General features: G+C 43.7%; 1 protein-coding gene across 6 annotated transcripts in view; it reads right to left on the bottom strand.

Annotated features, from left to right (window-relative positions):
* The window catches only part of LOC137412178 (zinc finger homeobox protein 4), a 243620-nt gene extending 240053 nt beyond the window's left edge, over positions 1–3567 (bottom strand). Inside the window, exon 1 of one of the 6 annotated variants that reach the window (XM_068097459.2) lies at positions 3549–3567. Coding sequence is in view for 2 of the 6 variants with exons in the window: in XM_068097460.2 (XP_067953561.2) it covers positions 365–550 (186 nt within the window). In the remaining 4 variants the exon portion in view is untranslated. Of the gene's footprint in view, positions 1–364; positions 698–3548 lie in introns of those variants that run through there. The other 5 variants (XM_068097460.2, XM_068097461.2, XM_068097455.2 and 2 more) reach the window with 5 other exon arrangements.
* Between the last annotated feature and the right edge of the window lie 22393 nt (positions 3568–25960).

Raw genomic sequence — 25960 nt, 5'->3', positions numbered from 1 at the left:
AACCATGTACAGACATTGGAAATGGGGGGTCGGGGGGGTTGGGGGTAAACCATCAACAGACATTGGAATGGGGGGCTGGGGGTAAACCATGTACAAACATTGGAATGGGGGGCTGGGGGTTGGGGGGTGTAAGACCATGTACAGACATTGGAATGGGGGGGTTGGGGGTAAACCATGTACAGATATTGGAGTGGGGGGGTTGGGGGGGTAAACCATGTACAGATATTGGAGTGGGGGGTTGGGGGGTAAACCATGTACAGACATTGGAATGGGGGGGGGGGTGGGGGTAGCGTACGAATAGCAAGGGAGAGTGAATTAATTGACTTGTGTTTGTGGGGTAGTGGGGGTTGCACATCGCACGTACCCGGACGCACAGGGTGGGGGTGACGGGTTCTAACGCGGGGCTCGCACGTACTTTGCTGCTGCTCGATGATCTCGGCTCTCGCCCGCGCAGCTCACCCGGGCTTTCGGAGGGTTCCCGGACTCTGGTCACAGCCGCGGGCGGATAGAGCGCGCAGGCGGCACCGGGAACCCGGGCCGGGGCGCGCATGGGACGGGGAAGGGGTCGCGGGGAATTCAGGTGGTAAAGAGGGGGAAAAGTGACAAAATTAACTTCGTGCCGATGTGAGGTGCGAGCGACACGACGGCGAAAGCAAGTCCGAAGCTCCGCTTTCCCCGATGCCGTGGCGAAAATGGCAGCGCCGTGCAGTGCGCATGCGCAACCCTCGCGGGGGGAAAAAACAATTGGCTAATTGGAACTCATGAATATTAATAACGCTTGGAGCAGAAAACTTTTTTAGCGCAGACGTTCGGGGCGGAAAGTCGTGACTTTTACGTATTCAATCATTAATGATTTTCACAATAGCCTAATCACCGGTACGAGCGTCGGGTCTCGGGGAGCGAAGACCGAGGTTTTCACCGAATCACAATGTGCTGTCACTGCTGTTCAAACCCAAGAACGTTAAAAACGTTACAATTGATCGGAAAAGGATTCGTAACGGAAATATTCAAAAATACATTTCACAATCTCGAGCGGTCATTGCAAGGTCTTGCGGTAGGGAGTGAGGGCCCCAATCTATAATGGGATATCATCTTTTTGTTTTTGAAGAATCGTTCATTCCTCCAGCGAGGAGCACCTGCTTTAATTGTACCTTTCTTTTTTTATTTACCTGTGTTGTCTTTGGATGTAGAAAAATCGCAGGAACACGTTGTGGTCTAATTGGGGAGGGGGAGATAACACCAGGTACAACATGGTGCACTCCAGATAAAACGCCAGGTACAACATGGTACACTCCAGGTACAACACCGGTTACAAAATTGTACACTCCAGGTACAACACCGGGTACAACATAATACACTCCAGGTACAACATGGTACACTCCAGGTACAACATGGTACACTCCAGTTACAACATGGTACACTCCAGTTACAACACCGAGTCCGACATGGTACACTTCAGGTACAACATGGTGAACTCCAGGTACAACATGGTAAACTCCAGGTACAAGATGGTACACTACAGGTACAACATGGTACACTGCAGGAACAACATGGTGCACTTCAGATACAATACCAGGTATAGACCATGGTACACTACAGGTACAACATGGTACACTGCAGGTACAACATGGTGCACTACAAGGTACAACATGGTACACTGCAGGAACAACATGGTGCACTTCAGATACAACACCAGGTATACCACATGGTACACTACAGGTACAACACCGGATACAAAATTGTACACTCCAGGTACAACACCGGGTACAACATGGTACACTCGATACAACACCGGGTACAACATGGTACACTACAGGTACAACATGGTACGCTACAGGTACAACATGGTACACTACAGGTACAAGATGGTACACTACAGGTACAACATGGTACACTGCAGGAACAACATGGTGCACTTCAGATACAATACCAGGTATAGACCATGGTACACTACAGGTACAACATGGTACACTGCAGGTACAACATGGTGCACTACAGGTACAACATGGTACACTGCAGGAACAACATGGTGCACTTCAGATACAACACCAGGTATACCACATGGTACACTACAGGTACAACATGGTACACTACAGAAGTACAGGTACAACATAGTACACTACAGGTACAACATGGTACACTGCAGGAACAACATGGTACACTTCAGATACAACACCAGGTATACAACATGGTACACTACAGGTACAACATGGTACACTACAGGTACAACATAGTACACTACAGGTACAACATGGTACACTGCAGGAACAACATGGTACACTTCAGATACAACACCAGGTATACAACATGGTACACGACAGGTACAACATGGTACACTGCAGGAACAACATGGTGCACTTCAGATACAACACCAGGTATACAACATGGTACACTACAGGTACAACATGGTGCACTCCAGATAAAACGCCAGGTACAACATGGTACACTCCAGGTACAACACCGGATAGAAAATTGTACACTCCAGGTACAACACCGGGTACAACATGGTACACTCCAGGTACAACATGGTGCACTTCAGATACAACACCAGGTATACAACATGGTACACTACAGGTACAACATGGTACACTACAGGTACAACATGGTGCACTCCAGGTACAACACCAGGTACAACATGATACACTCCAGGTACAACATGGTACACTCCAGGAAGAACATGGTGCACTTCAGATACAACACCAGGTATACAACATGGTACACTACAGGTACAACATGGTACACTACAGGTACGACATGGTGCACTCCAGGTACAACACCAGCTACAACATGATACACTCCAGGTACAACATGGTACACTACAGGTACAACATGGTGCACTCCAGGTACAACACCAGGTACAACATGGTGCACTCCAGGTATCTGGAGTATATCATGTTTACCTGGAGAGAGACAGAGACAGAGAGAGCATCTCGATCTGGTGCAGAGCTTGAGAGAGAGTGTTCACCTTGCTCTGACTTTTGCGTGAATTCCCGCGCGTGCTCGGACCCAGTCGGACCGACCTCAGGTGTGATGTGCTTCACACGTCCCGCCAACGATCTGTCGTCGTTTTAACAATTCAAATTTCATGTCAGAAACCACCAAGAAAATCTGACAGTCCTCGTACCTCTCATTTCGTGTAGCATGAACCTCCAGGTATCGGGTCGGTTCAAACTAACACAACGCTCGGATCAGCGCAGCAACTTGAACGACTTTTACCTGCGCCGAGTTCATTAAACTGTCTTGTTCATTGATTAAGAATGCGACAGATTAACAGCGGATTCGTTAATCTTGCTTGTTCGTTTATTTTGCAATTGAGTGTTAATTGTCAGGTACTGCCTCGGAGGGTTCATTCATTGCTCAGTGTGTCCACAGACTGCCAAAGGTATCGCGAATTTAATATACAGGTAAGAGTTTCTTTAAAGGGTTAAAATTCAATTTGAATTCCTCAATTGGAATCGGCGATCGATTTGTTTTATATATATATATATATATATATATGACGACACGGATTTGCTGAACATTCCTTGGTGTCACAGCAACCGACTTACCTGGATTGTTGCTGCGGTTCGTTCCCAGGGAGGTACCTTAGTGTGCAGTCTTTGGAAAATCCCTTCCACCTGAACAGTCTCGATCTTGGACTCGTTTTGCACACCCAAGCACTACCCACTCCCTCCCCTCCCTTTTCCACTACACCACACCCTACAACCCCTCTTCCTTCCTCCATGTACCGAGGCTTTTCAATCTCACATCAAAACAATATTTCGCAACGACTTCATCCTGTTTTTAACACCTTTCACCTGTCCGCAAAAACCTTCACACAGGCGCCACCTTTCTGAAAAGGTGCTTTGAGCATCAAAAAGACAAATAAAACCGGGATAATAAACTTGTAGCATTTCATTGTCATGTCTGCAAACCATGGACGTGTTGTTCATCCAGGGCAGACATGTCCACGAGAATGTGAACAAAACCCAGGTGAGTGAATAAAGGTGTAATTGAGAAACATATTTGTGTGTTGCTGAGTCCCCGCGTGGGTTGCCCTGCGTCCTGTCGAAACGGAGAGGGAGGGGGCGTCATGGAGATGGGAAAAGAGATAGGGATGAAAACGTGGGTGGAGTGGTAGATTGGATGGAGTGTAGAAAAATGGGGAAGGAGAACTTGGAGACGGAAGGTATAAAGGGGAACAGGGCCGAACATTTTGTGAGGTGGAGGAGGCAATGATGGGAATAATTGTTGCTTTGTTGTGTTGAGTGCATAGCAACAACGAAGTGCTGAAACACGAAGACATGTTGGGTACATATTCAAACATCCAATCAATTCAAACAAATGCACATCAGGTTCTTTGCTGCGCAAGTGTTTGGTTTTTCATTGAGATTTGTTGTGGAATAATGATGCCTATAAAGTGTGGTTGCGCAATGCCCTTTTAAAATTATCGCAATGATTATACTTTAGTATACAGTATGTTAATTGTACATATGTACATACATACATGTATATATATATGCAGTGGTGGCCAAAAATATTGGCACCCTTGCACCTTTTTCAAATAACTCACAATTTTCTCCAAAAATAAATTGAAATTGACAAAAATATTTGGTCTCCACGATTCTTTATTTCACTGTTAATATTACAAAACCTTTGTTTTTGATTCAGAACTTAATACATCCTTTTAAATCAGGAAATAAAAAGAAATGGCATTGACAAAATTATTAACACCCTAGACTTAATATTTGGTAGCACAGACTTTGGACAAAATAACTGCAGTCAAGCGCTTCCTATAGCCATGAATGAGCTTCCTACACCTCCCTACTGGCAGTTTGGCCCACTCTTCTTGTGCAAACTGCTCCAGTTCTATCAGATTTGAAGGGTGCCTTCCACCAACTGCTGCTTTCAGATGTCTCCACAGGTGTTCAATGGGATTCAGATCTGGACTCATTCCTGGCCACCTCAGGACAGTCCAGCGTTTTGTCTTGAACCATTCCTGGGTGCTTTTTGAAGTGTGTTTGGGGTCATTGTCCTGCTGCAAGACCCATGACCTTCGACGGAGACCCAGCTTTCTGACACTGGGTTCAACACTGCGCTCCAAAATGCCTTGGTAATCTCCTCATTTCATGATGCCATGCACACATTCAAGGCACCCAGTGCCAGAGGCAGCACAACAACCCCAAACCATCACTGAACCTCCTCCATGTTCGACTGTCGGGAAGGTGTTCTTTTCTTTGAAGGCTTCATTTTGTTTTCTGTAAACATAGAGATGATGTGCTTTACCAAAAACCTCTAATTTGGTCTCATCTGTCCACAGGACATTCTCCCAGAAGGATTTTGGATTGTTCAGGTGTGTTTTGGAAAACTCCATCATTTTTTCTCAGCAGTGGGGTCCTCCTGTGTCTCCTACCATGGAACCCCCTTTCATTGAGTTGGCGACGGATGGTGCCAGTTGGAACTGTCGTACCTTGTGTCTGAACATCAGCTTGAATCTGTTTGGCAGTTGATCAAGGCGCTTTCTCCACCATTCGAACAATCCTTCGCTGCAATCTTCGAGCAAGTTTTGCTCTTGCGGCCACGTCCAGGGAGGTTGGCTACAGTGCCATGGGCCTTAAACTTTCTGATAACATTGCGTATGGTGGACACAGAAACATCAAGGTCTCTGGAGATGGACTTGTAGCCTTGAGATTGTCCATGCTTGGCTACAATATTGTGTCTGACCTCCTCAGACAATTCTATGGTTTTCTTTCTTTTCTCCATGCTCATTGCAGTACACACACAGTGACACAAAACAGCAGAATGACTCCTTTCCTTGAATCAAACTGGTTGAATGAGTGATTTTTATATTGCAGGCACCTGCAACTCACCACAGGTGAGTTCAATTCCAAAGTAAAGGAATCACCTGCTTGAATTCTAATTATTTCGAACAACTTCTAAAAGGTGCCAATAATATTGTCCAGACCATTTTAGGATTCTGTGTGGAATAAGCTAAGATTTAGTGATTTTTTCAGCTTTTTTTGTTTTGTTCCACTGCAAACCAACGACATACTTTTGTGGATACCAAAATATTTTTTAATTTCAACAATTTTCTGGAAGAAATGGTGTATTATTTGAAAAAGAAATGCAAGGAAGCCAATATTTTTGAGATAATACTGCTGAGAGAGACAGAAGAAATCCCGACTGGAGTTTACCAAATCACACCTGAACAATCCAAAATCCTTCTGGAAGAATGTCATGTGGACAGATGAGACCAAATTAGAGCTTTTTGGTGAAGCACATCATCTCTATGTTTTCAGAAAACAAAATGAATCATTCAAAGAAAAGAACACCTCCCCTCCAGTCAAAAATGGAGGAGGTTCAGTGATGTTTTGGGGTTGCTGTGCTGTGTCTGGCACTGAGTACCTTGAATGTGTGCATGACATCATGTAATCAGGAGATCACTTATGCATTTTGGAGCGCAATGTTCAACCCAGTATCAGAAAGTTGGGTCTCCGTCGAAGGTCATGGGTCTTGCAGCAGGACAATGACCCCAAACACACTTCAAAAAGCACCCAGGAATGGTTCAAGACAAAACGCTGGACTGTTCTGAAGTGGCCAGAAATGAGTCCAGATCTAAATCCCATTGAACACCTGTGGGGAGATCTGAAAACAGCAGATGGGAGAAGGCACCCGTAAAATCTGGGAGAACTGGAGCAGTTTGCACAAGAAGAGTGGGCCAAACTGCCAGTAGAGAGGTGTAGAAAGATCATTCATGGCTATAGGAAGCGCTTGACTGCAGTTATTTTGTCCAAAGTCTGTGCTACCAAATATTAAGTCGAGGGTGTCAATAATTTTGTCAATGCCATTTCTTTATATTTTCTGATTTAAAGGGATGTATTAAGTTCTGAATCATAAACAAAGGTTTTGTAATATTAACAGTGAAATTAAGAATTGTGGAGAACAAATACTTTTGTCAATTTCAACTTATTTTTAGAAAAAGTTGTGAGTTATTTGAAAAAAGTGCAAGGGTGCCAATATTTTTGGCCACGACTGTATTTTCATACATATATGTACACACATATATATATATATATATATATATATATATATATATATATATATATATATATATATAGTATATATATATATATATATATATACATATATACATATAATTGATCAGTCGTGACTATTGCAGGTGTGTAAAATGTCTGCGTTATTGAAGTCATTATGTTAATCCGGTTACCGTTCCGTACCGTTCGTGTGACGTTGTTGCAAAGTGAAACGAAGGAAAAGAATAAAAATGGCGGCCTTCGTGGTCCGATTGTGATGTCTCGCCGCTACATTTGAGGAGTGTTCGAGGCCGCACAGAAAAACAAAACAGTTGCGGGTATGAAACTGATGTAAGATAACATGTCCTTCCTACTTCCCAAAGCACAACATGTGGCCCTCCCTTTCTCGTGTCCATTCCCATCACTTTCGCCATTTATCCCCTTTAACATCTCCCTCCGCATTAATTTATCCACACCTGGACCTCCAGTCATTTGTCCATCACTAAACACCACAACAAACCCTATTGCTCACCTTTGATGTTCTCCAGAGAGAATATTGTACGAGGCTGGTGTTCTTGGACAGTTCGAATGATGGTTTCTTTTATCAACTGAAGGATAACAACGGCTTGTTAACCACTGTAGGAAGCAGAGTAAAGCTGAGGATTCACACATTAACCCTTCGTCGGAGCAAGAGAGGAATATGAGGAGGAATTTGAGGAGTGGAAGAGTCATCATTCGTGGTGTTATGTAGATTCACCTCCATTGGACCTTCCACCACATCCAGCCATATTTAAACCCTCTCTTGCTCCCTCTAAAGGCTGATTCCTGTAATGACAGTTTCATTTTGCTTCCCATGGCGGTTAGCACACCTCATTCCACCCTCAGTTGGTAAAACAGTAATATCAAGCCAGCTTTAGAAGGAACAATAAAAAGTTTAGGCTTTTAAACGTTTAAACTCGTCGCTCATGGAAGAGCAAGGAGTTTAAAATATAGGTAAGAATGGCAGCATTTTTGATCTCTTCCCCCACCCCACTCCCCAGGTGTACCTCTTCGTCATAAATAATGCGCCTTTCAAGTAGCATCTAGTTATTCAGTATAGGTAATCTTCATATTCACTTTGTATACTGAATCGAGGCTCGTGAAAGAGCTAGAACACTGATCTCTACCTGGGTGTATTCAGTTACCAAGTTTCTTGTAAAGTGCTCGCCAAGTGGCTTAAGCATCCAAGCAAGCACTCCATTCAAAGCCGTTGATAAGGAACGATGGGCTTGGCAAGCGCTAGCGAGCAGCTTGGTTACTGAACATACCCCTGGAACAGGAATTTAGTCGAAATATTTGGGCACGGAATAGCCTACCTTTAAATGACAAGCAGGACATTGCTCCATTGGACCAAGTTTTCATTGGTCTTCATCGCCGTATAGCATACCTGCCTGCTGGACTCGGAGAGAGGGAGGGGGATATTTTGTGTCCTCGGAGTCTTTTGGGTGCTCAGAGACTTTTGGGTATTTTGGATCTTCAGAGTCATTTGGATCTTTTAGGTTCTCAGGGACTTTTGGATCATCTGAGTCTTTTGGATCCTTGGGAACTTATGGAACTTCTAGGTCTTTTGGGCCCTCGGAGACTTTTGGGTCTTTTGGATCCTCGGTGACTTTTTGGTCTTTTGGATCTTCGGGGAATTTTGGGTCTTCTGGGTCTCTTGGGTCCTCAGGAACTTTTGGGTCTTTGGAGTTTAATGGGTCCTCGGGGACTTTTTGGTGCTCTGGGTCTTTGGGGTCTTAAGGATCTTAGGGGCCCTTAAAGGGTCTTCAAAGGTCGAAGGCATCTCAGCAGTCTAAATAGTTCAAAGGTACATTTCAATAGTACGTAATTAATTAATAGACACAAAAAGTATGCCTCACATACACACACACACACACACACACACACACACACACACACACACACACACACACACACACACACACACACACACACCAGCGCATCCTGAGAATGTACCTGCCAAGACGAGAGGGAGGGAGCGGCCTGATATAACTCAACCAGGTGCCAAGAGCGACGAGTATAGGACTAGCTGAGTATGTAAAATGCTCAACAGACTATCGGATGCATTTTGTAAACGAACATGACACAACAAACCTGAAAAGTATCCCTAACTCACCTTGTAAAGAATTTCAAAAAACAGGTGCGAATATAAGATGCCACACAGGAAAATGAAACAGCAACAAATCAATTGCAAAAAAGACAAAATAAATGTATTAAAAGAAATATCAAGAAATATACACCAACAACTGGGAGAGTGACAAAAGAGCAGGAAAAAAAAAAAGAATTGGACAGAGTGGGGATAGACAAAGAAGGCTCATTGGAATGGCGAAGAAGAGGTCAGCTTAACTGGGACGGTGTATGAATCATAATAAATGCCAAAGATCAAGGACACTACAACAATGGATTTAAAAAGATGGCGGGACTGAGCCAGATGGACAAGTGTAGATTCTGCAACACAGAACCAGAAAGTACTCGTCACCTGCTCTCGGGATGCAAAAAACTATTATCAGAACAATTTTACACACAACGGCACAACAAATTATGCAAAGTGATTCATTGGCATATCAGGAAAAAATTAAACATCCCAGTACCAGAAAACCCATGGAAACACGAACCAAGGGCAATTATTGAAAATGAGGACGTCATGCTCACATACGACCTGATGATTCCATCGAGCGTGAACATAGAAAACAAAGCATTGCATCTGGACATTGTACTCAGGAACAAAAAGGAAAATATAGCATTGAAGATTGAGATATCAGTACCCAGCGATTTTGACCTGAACTACACAGAAATCAAGAAAATGACCAAATACCAGGATCTCAAAAATGAGGATCTTGGAAGCTGAAAAGCATCGAAATTGTACCAGTGATAATTGGAGCAACAGGAATGACAAAGAAGAACCTTACTGAGAAATTAAAAACCATCCCCGGGAATATTACCACAAATGAACAACAACTGGAAGCAATCCGGGGTTCAGTGATGATCCTGAAAAGAGAACTTGGAACAAAACTCTGAAAAAGTTGAACAGTTTGGCCCATGAACCGTGATCCCTTACCGAAGAGGAGGTGGATACTTTGGGTTCTGGGAGGACTCCATTCCATCTCCTGAAACCCGCAAATGGAGATAACAACCAACTACACACACACACACACACACACACACACACACACACACACACACACACACACACACACATACACACACACATACACATACACACACACACACACACACACACTTATAGTAGATACCAGCCTGTCCCCCAAACTCGTACCGTTAATCCTTTACCACCTTTAATTGTCTCAATTAATCCCAACGTCTTGGGTTGGCAGGATGGCCTATAGATATGCACGTTCGCCTCTAAGCTGTCTAGCCCGGGTTTGATTCCTGTCCCAGCTAAAAACTGTCAGTCCGGTGTTTTGCAGGTAAGGTGATTCATCAATGTGTGTGCCATCCCTCGGATCGATGTTAAACAGTTGTCCTGTCTGCTGGCATTAGTTGGTGGTCGTTAAAGATCCTACAATGTCCTTTGTGAAGAGTAGGCGAGCCATCACCAGCACCATGTCGAAATTACTAATTCCTGGCCTAACTAGTCGAACGGTCAGGCCTGGCAAGCCGGTTTGTGAAAATTCGAACCAAGCTTCGCCAGGTTGACCCTGGCCCCACAAGAAAGGAGGGATAATGCTGGCCGTTAAAGAAGAAGAATTAACCCAACGTCTTGTGGGGTCGACCATAGCTCAGAGAATGTACGCTTTGAATACGTTTTTCATGAACGGTTTCGAGTGCCCAGGTATGATGTTTGATTAGAGCTGATTCGGGCGGGAATTTGGAAGCTGTTCACGGTGACGTCACCAGGGAATCTTTAACGTCCACCAACCAGCTAGCAGACAACACCCAATTTGAAAGTCCTTTTGAGGGACACACACTGATGAATCGCTCTGCCGGCCGGACACCGGGATGACAGTTTATAGCTGGGCGGGGATTCAAACCCAGGCTAGACAGCTTAGAGGTGAGTGAGATACGTCTGCAGTGTCCTGTAGAAATATCCCTTGATATCTAATATATAAAGCTCATTCTGACCACTCACTGACTCACTGACTGACTGATATCAATGTTCGGTACCTTCTGTGACGTAGAAAGCTGAAATTTGGTGTGCCGACATACATCAAAGCCGGTACACCGGGAAAAATCACAGAACCATCAGAAAGCATTCATAAATAAATATTTACATACAAAAACCGTAAACACGTCCATAAAAAACCTCAATCGATATATAAAATTTGAAAATTGTCATTTGTATAATTGCAAACTGAAATAAAAACCTCAATGAAAATTTACGTTTAAAAAACTGTAAAAGCGTCCGTTTAAAAAAAAAAAGGTCAATTGATATCTAGAATTTGAAAATTGTAATTTGTATAACTGCAAACTGTGAAATAAAAACCTCAATGAAAATTTACGTTTAAAAAAACGTCAAAGCGTCCGTTTAAAAAAAATATCTCAATTGATATCTAGAATTTGAAAATTGTAATTTGTATAACTGCAAACTGTGAAATAAAAACCTCAATGAAAATTTATGTTTAAAAAAACCGTAAAAGCGTCCGTTATAATAAAACCTCAATTGATATCTAGAATTTTAAAATTGTAATTTGTACAACTGCAAACTGTGAAATAAAAACCTCAATGAAAATTTATGTTAAAAAAAACTGTAAAAGCGTCCGTTATAATAAAACCTCAATTGATATCTAGAATTTTAACATTGTAATTTGTATAACTGCAAACTGTGAAATAAAAACCTCAATGAAAATTTACGTTTAAAAAACCGTAAAAGCGTCCGTTTTAAAAAAAATCTCAATTGATATCTAGAATTTCAAAATTGTAATTTGTATAACTGCAAACTGTGAAATAAAAACCTCAATGAAAATTTATGTTTAAAAAACTGTAAAAGCGTCAGTTACAAAAAAACCCTCAATCGATATCTTGAATTTGAAAATTGTAATTTGTATAACTGCAAACTGTGAAATAAAAACCTCTGAAAATTTATGTTAAAAAAAACCGTAAAAGCGTCCGTTATAATAAAACCTCAATCGATATCTAGAATTTGAAAATTGTAATTTGTACAACTGCAAACTGTGAAATAAAAACCACAATGAAAATTTACGTTTGAAATCCCATAAAAGCGTCAGTTACAAAAAAAACCTCAATCGATATCTAGAATTTGAAAATTGTAATTTGTATAACTGCAAACTGTGAAATAAAAACCTCTGAAAATTTATGTTAAAAAAAACAGTAAAAGCGTCCGTTATAATAAAACCTCAATCGATATCTAGAATTTGAAAATTGTAATTTGTACAACTGCAAACTGTGAAATAAAAACCTCAATGAAAATTTACGTTTAAAAAACCGTAAAAGCGTCCATTTAAAAAAAACAAACCTCAATCAATATCGAGAATTTGAAAATTGTAAGTTGTATAACTGCAAACTGTGAAATAAAAACCTCAATTAAAATCTATGTTTAAAAAACCGTGAAAGCGTCCGTTATAATGAAACCTCAATCGACATCTAGAATTTGAAAATTGTAATTTGTACAACTGCAAACTGTGAAATAAAAACCTCAATGAAAATTTATGTTTAAAAAACCGTAAAAGCGTCAGTTACCAAAAAAACCCCAATCGATATCGAGAATTTGAAAATTGTAATTTGTACAACTGCAAACTGTGAAATAAAAACCTCAGTGAAAATGTACGTTTGAAAAACCGTAAAAGCGTCAGTTACAAAAAAACCCTCAATCGATATCTAGAATCAATCGATATCTAGAATTTCAAAATTGTAACTTCTATAACTGCAGACTGTGAAAAAAAACCTAAATTGATATATAGTAGGAAGTCGGTGATGTTTGCCTTTAATCATAAAACTTCTATTTATTAAGTACCTACATACGCAGTTTGTTATTGCTTACAATGTGTAAGCATGCCTCTCTACTATATCATATACTCCATATTTCAGCTCATCTTAAGCATGTCAGGTAGCCATTACACCAGTCTCTACAAAATGAAATGACACCTTGAGCAAATAACAATAAACAGAGCATTATTTCAGGAAAGTTCAAAGATTTTGTTTTTCCAATATCCTACAGGCAAATGAGATTAATTTCTTTAGCTGAGATGGTATTTAAGAAAATAATAACAAGAAAGGATTACATAAAGCTGCATGCAAGCATCTGCAAATGGTTAATTCAATCAAAGTTATTGAGGGCTTAACTTTATGAAAAGGGAGCTTTTTTATAAGCAGGCTCAACATTTTACTTGTGAGAGCAAATCATCAGAGCAGTTCCTCTCCTCTCTTTCCTGTCTCTCCCCAGCTCCCTGTGCACACTTTTTGTTTATTAGGTCATGACTTTGAAATACTTGTAAGTTATAATACTTGTGGGTATATGATATGGACCTTTATATGCGAGGAAAAATCAAACTGGTTCTAGTTGGGAAGATCCGTATTCAATAATGAAGGTACCACCAACTAGTATAGCTGCCCGGCAACTAATCCAGCAGGCAAGGCTGCCCACATCTTACGTTTCGACCAGCGAACTTCATCTGGGATTGAGCTGGCATCATCTGTGTAGTGTTAATTATGGTGGAGGGATGGCATCCCATGTCTGCAATATCGACATTGTGAGACCTAACTTGTGAAGGTGATGATGAACACAATGTGAGGTCTGGATTCTCCTCAAAGCCTTCCGATTCCCAGCCCCCTGCCAGCCTCCTCCCTAATGTATGCGCCATTACAAATTATAGTATATGATCCCAGTTGTGTCAGTAAATGGGCAAGACTAGACGGAGCCATTTTCTCTTCTACTCCTGAATAATCAATATCTTTCTTTCAGTGGTGATTGGTTATTTCTCTTCTTTCGTTCTTATGTCCGTATCATAAAAGTCCAAATATTGCAGGTAATAGTGCACATGTGTAAAAGCTTCTTGAATTTCCTTCACTTATTACAGTCATCAAATTTTAAGGCAAACCTCGAGTTATAAAAACATCCGTTTGAAAGTTTTATTTATTTATTATAAAGGTCATTATTTGACGATGTGTGGTCTGAAGTTCATAGAGTACGTGTGGCTTAATTAAATCTAGGATTGACTCAATGAAACTCATGTGGGGGCTGCGAAAGTTGCCATTTTTAAGAGTTAACCTTTATTTTGCTATAGTAACTCTTTTTATCACAGCCAAAGGCAAATCAGGTGGGATGAAGAGGTCAGGGGTAGATCCAGGAATTTCAAGACGGGGGTGTACCAAGTCATTGGGTCGAATGTGGAGGTTGTGTGTGTGAGGGGGAGTGGGGGCGGGGGGGCTCTGAGGGTCCTCCCCTAGGAAATGTTTGAAAAATTGATAGTCAGAAACTGTATTCTTGTGTTCTTGGAAGCTTCTGCAGTTCCTTGCGTTCTTCCCTGGCTAAACAATTCAGCAGAACACTAATGGGCCAAAGAGGTAAACTGGTGAGCCGATTTGCCAGCCGTTCCTTACTGTTACGTGTCCCTCCCAGACCTCCTGGTCTCGGTGTACCTCTGAACCCCGGGAGGAGCCACGGCAGAAAAATATGTTATTCCGTGTCGAAATCAATATGGAAACCACACCAAGAGTTATCCACAAACAAAGAATATATTTTTAAAAAGACACACAGGAATAACGATACAACATTACAACAATGATAGCAATCCCCCATACAATCAATATCTCAAGATGGTACCATCTTCTCTAGTAACCTAACCCAAACTCACTGCGCTCCCAGTGAATGAAACAGCACACTCCTCAATGTCTCTATAACTCAGAGGGGATCCCGGCGAAGAGGCGATGTGGCGATGAGGCGAGCAAGGAGGTGTAGGCAAGGCGAGGACCGTCATGTGTTCTGAACCAACACAAACTGGCAGTGGACAGGGAATCCCAAATACGCGATCTAGACATGCACATTCGCCGTTCAACCAACGAACCGCAGTGCAATCTTCAGACGCCGCTTTAGTGCACACCCATCCCCGGCAAACCACCAGAGGGCGAGACCAGCGGACGCGGCAAAACCTTTTCCCGCGAATGACGCGCGAGGTTCCAAAATGGCGGACGGCTCTTACTCAAGCCACAGCCTCTAGGTGAGGATTCTCCGGAATCTCACACTTGTACCTGACGACGCAGGCTTTTTCAATACTCCAGCGATAACCCCGATCGCACTATTCTTTTCACATACTCAAAGTTCCCTCGACGCCGTTTGCTCGACCACGCTCGCAATGGAGCTTCAAGACACATCTTTTCACTCTCCTCACGCCTTCTTCTTCCTCCTCTCTCTGTCGTCGCCTTCCGGCTTCCTGTCTCTTCTTCATGAGCGCTTTTAACCTTTTAACCACAATAACCATTTCCCTTAAACAACAATAACCATACCACTTAGAACCAACAATAATAATAATAACAACAATAATAATTAGTGCCGAATCCGTAACACTTAGTTAAAGCAAGAATGACTGCACTGTGGTCACAACTTGCAACAAAATCTGGTAACGGATTGATTGGAAAACGTGCATTTAAAGCACTCTTAAAAGATGAAAAACACGTTTTGGATACACACATTTAATGCTCTATTAAAAGATTAACTCCACACCTTTCACCATGTGTGTATCCTGTAAACACACACATAAAGTTGAATGGTGTGCACCACGTTTTTCTGTCAAACCTCGTCTCTGATTCTGCAACTGGACCAGACGGCATCAGCCCATGGATCCTAAAATCCTGATCTGCCGCTCTTTCACTCCCTCTCTCTGCTGGGTCTCTCTTATCTTATCTTAGGAATATCTTAGGAAGGTCTTCAGACGACGCAGGCAAGAAAATGAGTGTTCGGCCTCACAGAGCCTCCAGGGAGGGTGGGTGCATCCAATATGGAGTAGGACTTTGATGAATGGGAATTCGTCTCCATCTACTGCGCAGAAACAATCCATGATTGTGCTTGGAAGCGTGTTGTTGGGCTTCCTTCTCCAAAATCCTAAGGAGATCCTTCCTCCTTCCTAAGAAATTATCTAAGGAATTCCTTCCTAAGATAAGATCAGCAGGCATCACCATCTCTTTTGCTCAAGGTCATCTGCCATCAGCTTGAAAATCAACCAACATCACCGCTTTACACAAAAAAGGTGCAAAAACAGATCCTTGCAACTACCGACCAATCAGCCTGCTCCCAATTATCAGCAAAGTCATGGAATCCATCATCGCTTCGGATATCAAATCCTTCTTGTTCTTCTCCAATGGCTTGCTCTGATCATCAATTTGGTTTCAGACCAGGTCACTCTACTCTAGACATGCTGGTTCTGCTGTCTCAACAATGGATGGAGGTCCTCAATGCAAACAGGAAATCAGAGCTGTCTCCCTTGACATATCATGTGCCTTCGATACAGTCTGGCACCCAGCTCTGCTCTGCAAACTCTCCTCCTATGGTATCCATGGAAATCTCCTCGCATGGCTTGCGGACTTCCTCTCTGGTCGAAGTCAACGTGTGGCCCTGATTGGAATCCTCTTATCTCCTCTTCCTGTTCAGGCTGGAGTTCCTCAGGGCAGTGTTCTGGGCCCTGTGCTTTTTCGGGTCTTCATCAATGATCTATCTGACTCTCTGGAAAATCCTCTCTATCTCTTTGCTGATGACTCCACTCTCTGCCGCTCCACATATCAACCCTCAGATCAGCAGGCAGCAGCCTCTTCACACTATGTAGACCTGGATAACATCGTAAACTGGTCAAACAAGTGGAACATGTCTTTCAATCCTGACAAATCTCACACTCTTACCATGTCTCTCCGAAAAGACCGACTAGACAACCATTCCATCTACTTTCTCAACAATCCTCTCCAAGAAGTTCTGTCGCTCAAGCTTTTGGGTCTCCCTATCTGCCATGATCTTTCCTGGGCAAACCACATTTCCAAGCTGGCCTCCAAAGCCAGTCACCGACTGGACATCCTCCATCGTGCGAAGTCCTTTCTGAGCACTTCTGAGTTCCTCACCACATACAAAGCTTTCACCCGCAGCTCAATGGAATACTGCTCTCCCCTCTGGGCTGGTGCTCCTGCCTCACACCTAGCTCTGCTTCACACTGTTGAAACCAAAGCATTCAGAATCATTGGCATCTTCCATGGTGAAGCTGATTCTGACGGCCTTTCTCTCTCCCACCGCAGGCAGGTTGGTGGGTTTTCTGTCTTCTACCAACTCCTCTCCGGCCTTGCTCACCCTGCTATGTCTGTGCTCTGCCCCCCAAATATTCCTTCAGGACACACAAGATCTGCCCGTAACCCTCTTCTGGTGAAACTGCCAAAATCAAGACTCTCTGCTTGCCTTCAATCTTTCATTCCTCTTTTCTCCCACCTCTGGAACAAACTCCCTCACTCTCTTCAATCCCACTCCTCCCTCCAGGTCTTTAAAACAGCTGTTCACCACTATCTCTTATACCACTATTTCTACCCGCGTTAAAACACCCCAAATCCGCCTCTTTCAATCCCCAACTTCTTTTCTGAAATTCCTAGTGGTGTTCATTTGCTTTATACCGTATACCCCCTCCCTTCTCCCTCCTCCCCAGCCCTACCCCTTCCACAGATCTACCGACGTCCCTGTTCTCTACTATTGTTGTGCTTGTGTGCTTCCTCCTCTCTCCCCCTCTTGTCTCCCGCTCCCCCTATTGCATGTTTTTTGTGTCTGTGCATGTTTTCATGTTCAATGTGTTAGCTCTTACACGAGCCTCGATTCTGTATACAAAAATGAAAAAGAAAAAAAAAGAAAACCGCACTGTTTCTGTCACTGGACTGCATCCAATATCATTATTGTATCGTTTTTTTTTTAGGAGTAATAAATTATACCCAAATTGAAATATTAAAGGTACCTTAATTTTAAAGATAATTTTGATTTCTTTATCTATTTGACGGTTTATAGCCAGTGTTACGTGGTCCCCTCAGTGCATACCAGGTCTCGGTGACCCCCGGACCGTGAGAGGACCTTCGCCAGCAAATAGTATTATATAGGCGCATTCGCCACGCAATCCATAGGAATTTCACCCAGGAGACAACTGATGTGCAAGTATATATTTCCAATGGTAATGATACCAAACACTTTCAAAGACACAACCACGGAGATTTTCCCCGAGCAATCAACAATACACAACCAGGCACAATCAATATTACAACCATGTGAACTCATCTACACAAACTCTAAGATGGCCATCTTAATCTTATACATTCCTCACGTGAGCCCCACTCCTGACTCCCTCCGTGGTCAATGTCTCTCCTCTCCGCACACGGGCGGTTGGACGAACCCCGGGCGGACGTGCTCCCAACGTGCAGTCTCGTACTGGGGCCGCGGCTGCAGCGCACCTCCTTGCCAAGCCACGGGGCAAACCCAGCGCGGCGTCCAACGTGCGCGAGGCCCCAAGTGCGACCCTTACGCGTCCTTGTAGATGGGCAAAAACCCAGCGCGGCTTCCGACGCGAGCGAGGCCCAACGTGCGGACCCGTACGCGTCTTTGTAGACGGGGCAAAACCCAGCGCGGCTTCCGACGCGAGCGAGGCCCAACGTGCGGACCCGTACGCGTCTTTGTAGACGGGGCAAACTGTCCCGGACGCTTGGTTTCGTGCACGAACTCACGGTGACTGGACGTGTCAAAAGGTATTTACCGCCCAGGTAACTCCTCTCGCCAGACGTTTCGAAACGGCGCGTTTTCCACGCAGCGCAAGGTCGCTTCCACCTTTTGTCGGAGCGGGGCGAGGAAGAAGAAACCTTCCTTTCCCTCGTGTCTTTTCTCCTCCGTTCCCCGTCACTTCCGCTTCCTGCCACTCTTTCAGAAGGGCTCCTGACCCTCCAACCACAACAACTACACAACAACTTAATATACTACACACGGAAGCAAACACCTGCATGGTAATTCACATACATTCACATAAATATGTAACACTCCCCCCCTTCAAGAAAGAAAGTTTGAACCCAGCGAAAACTTTCTTTGCCGGCCAATTTGGAGAAACAAACCAGATAACTCAACCCCCCCACATTATCAGTTCCCCCCGGGCACAGTTATCACTTAAAAATAAAGCCAGTTAAGCCACTCGATAGCACTTTTCCGGGAGGCCAAGCCGAGTATTCACTACATGGATGCCTTTAGGAACGCGGAGTTCACGGTTAGTCCGTGCAGGAAAGTTCTCTACATGGGCGCCTTGAGGAACGTGGAGTTCACGGTTAGTCCGTGCAGGAAAGTTCTCTACATGGGCGCCTTGAGGAACGTGGAGTTCACGGTTAGTCCGTGCAGGAAAGTTCACTACATGGACGCCTTTAGGAACGGCGTTCACGGTTAATTTGTGTAGGAATCTTGGCTCGGCGGCTCCGCCGCCTTCAGTGCTTCAACTTCTCAGAACGTCCCTAATAATTAGGGTGGGACCACTGGTCCCTGTAGTCCCCTGAATACCGGTCTTCTTCTCGGCCACTACTTTGCCAATTCTTCCTTCGGGAGCGGCCGTAACTCAGGGAGCCTCCATAATAATATTGACTGCGGCCACCACCAAAACTACCGCCCAGTTGTCCTCTCCTGTAGACCTCTCGACGCCTACGAAATGCCTTCCCTACTGTTATGGTCCGACCCTCCAAATCCTTGCCATTCCAATTCTTCTCTGCCTCTCTGGCGTCTTTTGTGCTGGCAAACGTGACAAAGCCGAACCCTCTTGACTGTTGCGTTTCCCAGTCTCTTACCAACCGCACTTCCACCAGCGGCCCATATCTGTTGAAGACAGAGGTCAGAACTTCTTCCTCTGTTTTGAAGTTCAGTCCCCCTACAAATAACTTGGCACTTTTGTCACCATCCCGAGCTGGTGTGGTGTTATTTTCCCTGCTGGGCTCTTTATCAACCCTCAGGTTACCATAAACTTGACCCCCGGCCAAATCATTCCCGAGAACCACAGATACACCCTCTACAGGAAACGTGGCTTGTAAACCGACGGTGACCGGTCCTGACACCAAATCGGACTCCAACTGGATGACCTGAAGGGGAGCACTAACACCGCCCCCGATCCCCTGTAAACGAACACTATCCCCCGTTGCCGTCTCCTCGGACCATGGCAAAATGCCTTCAAGCATTAAAGATTGATGGGCCCCTGTGTCTCTCAATATCCTAACCGGTCTCCGGTTAGTCGAGGCTCCATCCAGTGACACAAACCCCTCGGAAACAAATGGTTGGTAACCCTCTTGATGGCGATTTCTTACGCTAGCCATCGCATTCGGAGTTGTAGTAGTCGGACTCCGCTCTGGGTTGTCCCTTTTCATGAGGTAACAACTGGACATCAAGTGTCCAGGTTTTTTGCAAAACGCGCAAGTAGGCCCGGAGGAAAAACTCGGGGTCTGCCTCGGGCCCCCCGAACTATAAGTTTGTCTTGGGCCCGCATCCCTCTGATTTCGAACCGGTGGGGTATCATAGTTGTCCCCATAATCATCTCGAGGCCGCCGCCATGTAAGGTCGTTCTCCGCACCGGGTGTTCCATAACTCCCCTGCTGAAGTCTAGGCGAGGAGTTAGGTTTGTGGACCCCTATTCGGTGGGTTAAGGCATAATCATCTGCCATGGTGGCTGCGTCCCACAACTTTGGTACCTTCTTTTCCTGCAGGTACACTTTGATGTCCTCGTGGACACACTGCTGGAATTCCTCCACCAGGATCAAGTCCCGCAATGTCTCGAAGTCTTTCCCGACTCCTTTTGACTCACACCACCGATCAAACATGTTTTCTTTCACTCTGGCAAACTCCACATGGGTCTCACTCTCCCTCTTCCTGGCATTCCTGAATTTTTGCCTGTAAGCTTCCGGAACCAACTCATAGGCCTTGAGGATGTGCTTCTTCAGTACCTCATAATCTGCACATTGGTCCATTGGTAGCGCCGAATAAATTTCCTGAGCTTTCCCCACCAGCACACTTTGTACGAGTATGGTCCAGGCCTCCTCCGGCCAGTTTAATTGTCGAGCCACTTTCTCAAAGTGTGGGAAGAATTTCGCGACTTCCTTTTCACTGAACGGTGGAACCAGCCTCACATGTCTGCCCACATCCCAGGTTTTCTGGTTAGGTGTCGACCCCGTCAGCAAGGGTGGTGCCTCTCCCCGTTCTCTCATTAACTCCAGCTCCTTGAACTTGATTTCCCGCTGAAGCTCCATGTCACGTTCCTTTAATTCCCTTTCCGCTTTTCTCTCCTCTGCTTCGAGTTCCCTTGTTTTCATCCTTTCTTCTGCTTGTTTCTCTTCTCTCCTCTCCTCTGCTTTCCTTTCTTCTTCTGCTCTTTCCTTTTCTGCTTTCCTTTCTTCTTCTGCTCTTTCCTTTTCTGCTTTCCTTTCTTCTTCTGCTCTTTCCTTTTCTGCTTTCCTTTCTTCTTCTGCTCTTTCCTTTTCTGCTTTCCTTTCTTCTTCTTTGATCCGTTCCTGGCTCCGTAATTGCAACTCCAGTTTCCGGAGCTCCACGTCTTCTGGTTCTTCGGGTAGCCACTCCCAGGCTAACTCGTCCCATGTTCCTAATCCCACCATAGATTGTATCACCGTGGCCTGCAACTCTGCCTTCCTCAAATTAGTTCGGACCTCCAAGTTAAAATGTTTGGCCAATTTCAAGAGATCCGACTTTAGCAACGCTCGGAACTGTGCCTCACTCGGGGTTACCCCAAAGTTCTGTGCCACAAACGCCATGGTGCCTATCGTTAACACCTGTTAACCTTCACCCCAAGACTTTCCCCAATTTCTCAAAAAAAAATATTACCAATTAATAATTAATTAATAAATTTTAATTACCAAAAATATTATTATTTTATTATTTTATACACTTTTAGATCCCGGACGAGCCCCCAATTCTGTTACGTGGTCCCCTCAGTGCATACCAGGTCTCGGTGACCCCCGGACCGTGAGAGGACCTTCGCCAGCAAATAGTATTATATAGGCGCATTCGCCACGCAATCCATAGGAATTTCACCCAGGAGACAACTGATGTGCAAGTATATATTTCCAATGGTAATGATACCAAACACTTTCAAAGACACAACCACGGAGATTTTCCCCGAGCAATCAACAATACACAACCAGGCACAATCAATATTACAACCATGTGAACTCATCTACACAAACTCTAAGATGGCCATCTTAATCTTATACATTCCTCACGTGAGCCCCACTCCTGACTCCCTCCGTGGTCAATGTCTCTCCTCTCCGCACACGGGCGGTTGGACGAACCCCGGGCGGACGTGCTCCCAACGTGCAGTCTCGTACTGGGGCCGCGGCTGCAGCGCACCTCCTTGCCAAGCCACGGGGCAAACCCAGCGCGGCGTCCAACGTGCGCGAGGCCCCAAGTGCGACCCTTACGCGTCCTTGTAGATGGGCAAAAACCCAGCGCGGCTTCCGACGCGAGCGAGGCCCAACGTGCGGACCCGTACGCGTCTTTGTAGACGGGGCAAAACCCAGCGCGGCTTCCGACGCGAGCGAGGCCCAACGTGCGGACCCGTACGCGTCTTTGTAGACGGGGCAAACTGTCCCGGACGCTTGGTTTCGTGCACGAACTCACGGTGACTGGACGTGTCAAAAGGTATTTACCGCCCAGGTAACTCCTCTCGCCAGACGTTTCGAAACGGCGCGTTTTCCACGCAGCGCAAGGTCGCTTCCACCTTTTGTCGGAGCGGGGCGAGGAAGAAGAAACCTTCCTTTCCCTCGTGTCTTTTCTCCTCCGTTCCCCGTCACTTCCGCTTCCTGCCACTCTTTCAGAAGGGCTCCTGACCCTCCAACCACAACAACTACACAACAACTTAATATACTACACACGGAAGCAAACACCTGCATGGTAATTCACATACATTCACATAAATATGTAACACCAGATACAATCAATTTTCAACACATACACACTCAAACCCTTCACGTGTAAGCAATTGACTAGTTTCCCGACCACACGGATCATCAGCTGGCACCGTTCTTCCTCAAAGTTTCGATCCTTTCTGCCCACAACCTCTCCATATGGCGGATCCACATCCGTAGATTACCTACATCAGTAGATCCACAACCCCAGTTGCGTCCACGCAGCCAGTCAACCCATCAAAGCAACATCGCCAATCAAACTGTGTGTGTGTGTGTGTGTGTGTGTGTGTGTGTGTGTGTGTGTGTGTGTGTGTGTGTGTGTGTGTCCGTGTGTGTCGGTGTGTGTGTGCCGTGTCCGTGTCAGCGCTGTAACCTTTTACCATTTTAGTTTTGTCATCAAATTTTTACCAAAGCTTTATTATGAGAATATGGAGAAGGCAAATTAAAAATTTTGTCAAAAGATCGAAGGTCAGTGGCACATAAAATCATCAATTTTAATGTGATTTACCTGAAATTTTAAGTTTGCATATTGGGTCAATTAATTTGTTCACCAATCAAAAGCTAGAAGCAGATTGTTTTTTTTAGATCTAAAGCTCAAAGGTCAAGGCTGCATAAAATCATCATTTTCAATTTGTATTTTTTAAAACTGTTTTCGTTATTTTGAGCATATGAAAAGAAGAAGAAGAAGATGTCTGAATACAAACAGACGCGGACGGGCTTCGCATTTTCAGATGCTTTCTGGTTTAGCAGTTGGAACTGCTGTTAAACTCAATTCTGCAGTTTAAATTTTGAAAATCGGTTCAGATTAAGAGTGTGTCGAGCATATCGCATTTTAGTTTTTAACCATGTGCGGCAATAAAATAAAGGCACATATACAGTATTTACATACATACGTTATACATACATATATAATTATATATATATATATATATATATATATTATAATAGCCGTAGATGATTCTGTCTGTCTGTCTGTCTATCTGTTGGGTGTCTGTCCGGGGTGTGGCTTACTCGGTTTGCAGAGTAGCTCCACCCATAGCTCCACCCATTCTGGGAGTGGCTATAAACAAATATCCACCATTTTATTAACTCGCATAGCTTTGAGTCCTGTTTTGTAGGCCCGTGGTGTCTTGCTCTCCCCCAGTTTTATTTCAAATCAAATTCGATAAATCATTTCATTTTTCACAGTCGCTAACATAGTTTTAGACTCGGTTGAAAAAAAACGGGAAGAAAATCCGATGAAAGTTGCCGTTTATAGAACGAAATGAATTCTCAAAGGCCTGTAACTTCAAGGCCATTGAGTCTCTCTCACGCCTTTATCTCCAATCTAACTCACCATATGATTTCATTTTTATCGATGGTTTTACTTTTAGACTCGGTGTCAGCAATAATTGAGAACAATCCACACACGCGGGAAAATGCAGAGATATATTTTTTAAAATCGCGTCATGGTGTATCATACACCGCCCAACATGACACCGCCGGCAATGTGTCGATATATATTAAAAATTCGCTTTTGCTTTTCCGTTATGATATATTACTATTTCGTTTGATGATAGTCGTCACAAAAACGTCAACAATGATGCCGACATATATTTCTTCGTTTTTATTTCATTCAACATATTAGCCGGAAGTAAAATATGTTTCAGGAAATTACCGAGAGATATTTCTTCGTTTTTTTTATTAGTTATGTGCGCATACACTTTAAATAGGTTTATTTGAAATCTTTAATTTTCCACAAACATTCCACACACGCGGGAAAATGCAGAGATATATTTTTTAAAATCGCGTCATGGTGTATCATACACCGCCCAACATGACACCGACGGCAATGTGTCGATATCTATTTTAAATTCGATATATCATTTCATTTTTCACAGTCGCTAACATAGTTTTAGACTCGGTTGAAAAAAAACGAGAAGAAAATCCGATGAAAGTTGCCGTTTATAGAACGAAATGAATTCTCAAATGCCTGTAACTTCAAGGCCATTGAGTCTCTCTCACGCCTTTATCTCCAATCTAACTCACCATATGATTTCATTTTTATCGATGGTTTTAGAGTCGGTGTCAGCAATAATTGAGAACATTCCACACACGCGGGAAAATGCAGATATATTTTTTAAAATCGCGTCATGGTGTATCATACACCGCCTAACATGACACCGACGGCAACGTGTCGATACATATTAAAAATTCGATATATCATTTCATTTTTCACAGTCGCTAACATAGTTTTCGACTCGGTTGAAAAAAAACGGGAAGGAAATCCAATGAAAGTTGCCGTTTATAGAACGAAATGAATTCTCAAACGCCTGTAACTTCAACTTCAAGGCCATTGAGTCTCTCTCACGCCTTTATCTCCAATCTAACTCACCATGTGATTTCATTTTTATCGATGGTTTTGGACTCGGTGTCAGCAATAATTGAGAACATTCCACACACGCGGGAAAATGCAGAGATATATTTTTTAAAATCGCGTCATGGTGTATCATACACTGCCCAACATGACACCGACGGCAACGTGTCGATATATATTAAAAATTCGCTTTTGCTTTTCCGTTAAGATATATTACTTTTTCGTTTGATGACAGTCGTCACAAAAACGTCAACAATGATGCCGACATATATTTCTTCGTTTTTATTTAATTCAACATTATTAGCCGGAAGTAAAATATGTTTCAGGAAATTACCGAGAGATATTTCTTCGTTTTTTAAAATTAGTTATGTGCGAATACACTTTAAATAGGTTTATTTGAAATCTTTAATTTTCCACAATATAATTTACTTGCCATTTATCATTTGATGATTACGAGACAAATTCCTCTTGAGGATCGTGACAATTCATGCGCTGCGTGGAAACTTCTATTTCCAAAATGAATGAGACGATCGATGAAGAACGCAGACTTGAACAGGATGCAGCAAGAAAACGAATGAGACGGGCGAACGAGTCCATCGACGAACGTCAATGCAAACTTGCGGGGTCACCCGTGGGAATCCCACGGGCATGGATGTGTGTGACATTTCGACATATTGAGTTAGATGCTGCACATTCA

This window comes from Myxine glutinosa, chromosome 10, assembly GCF_964187855.1.
Source record: "Myxine glutinosa chromosome 10, kmMyxGlut1.1, whole genome shotgun sequence".
NCBI classification, from domain to species: Eukaryota; Metazoa; Chordata; class Myxini; order Myxiniformes; family Myxinidae; genus Myxine; species Myxine glutinosa.
Note: the sequence above shows the minus strand (reverse complement) of the source record. Positions and strands in the feature narration are given on the sequence as shown.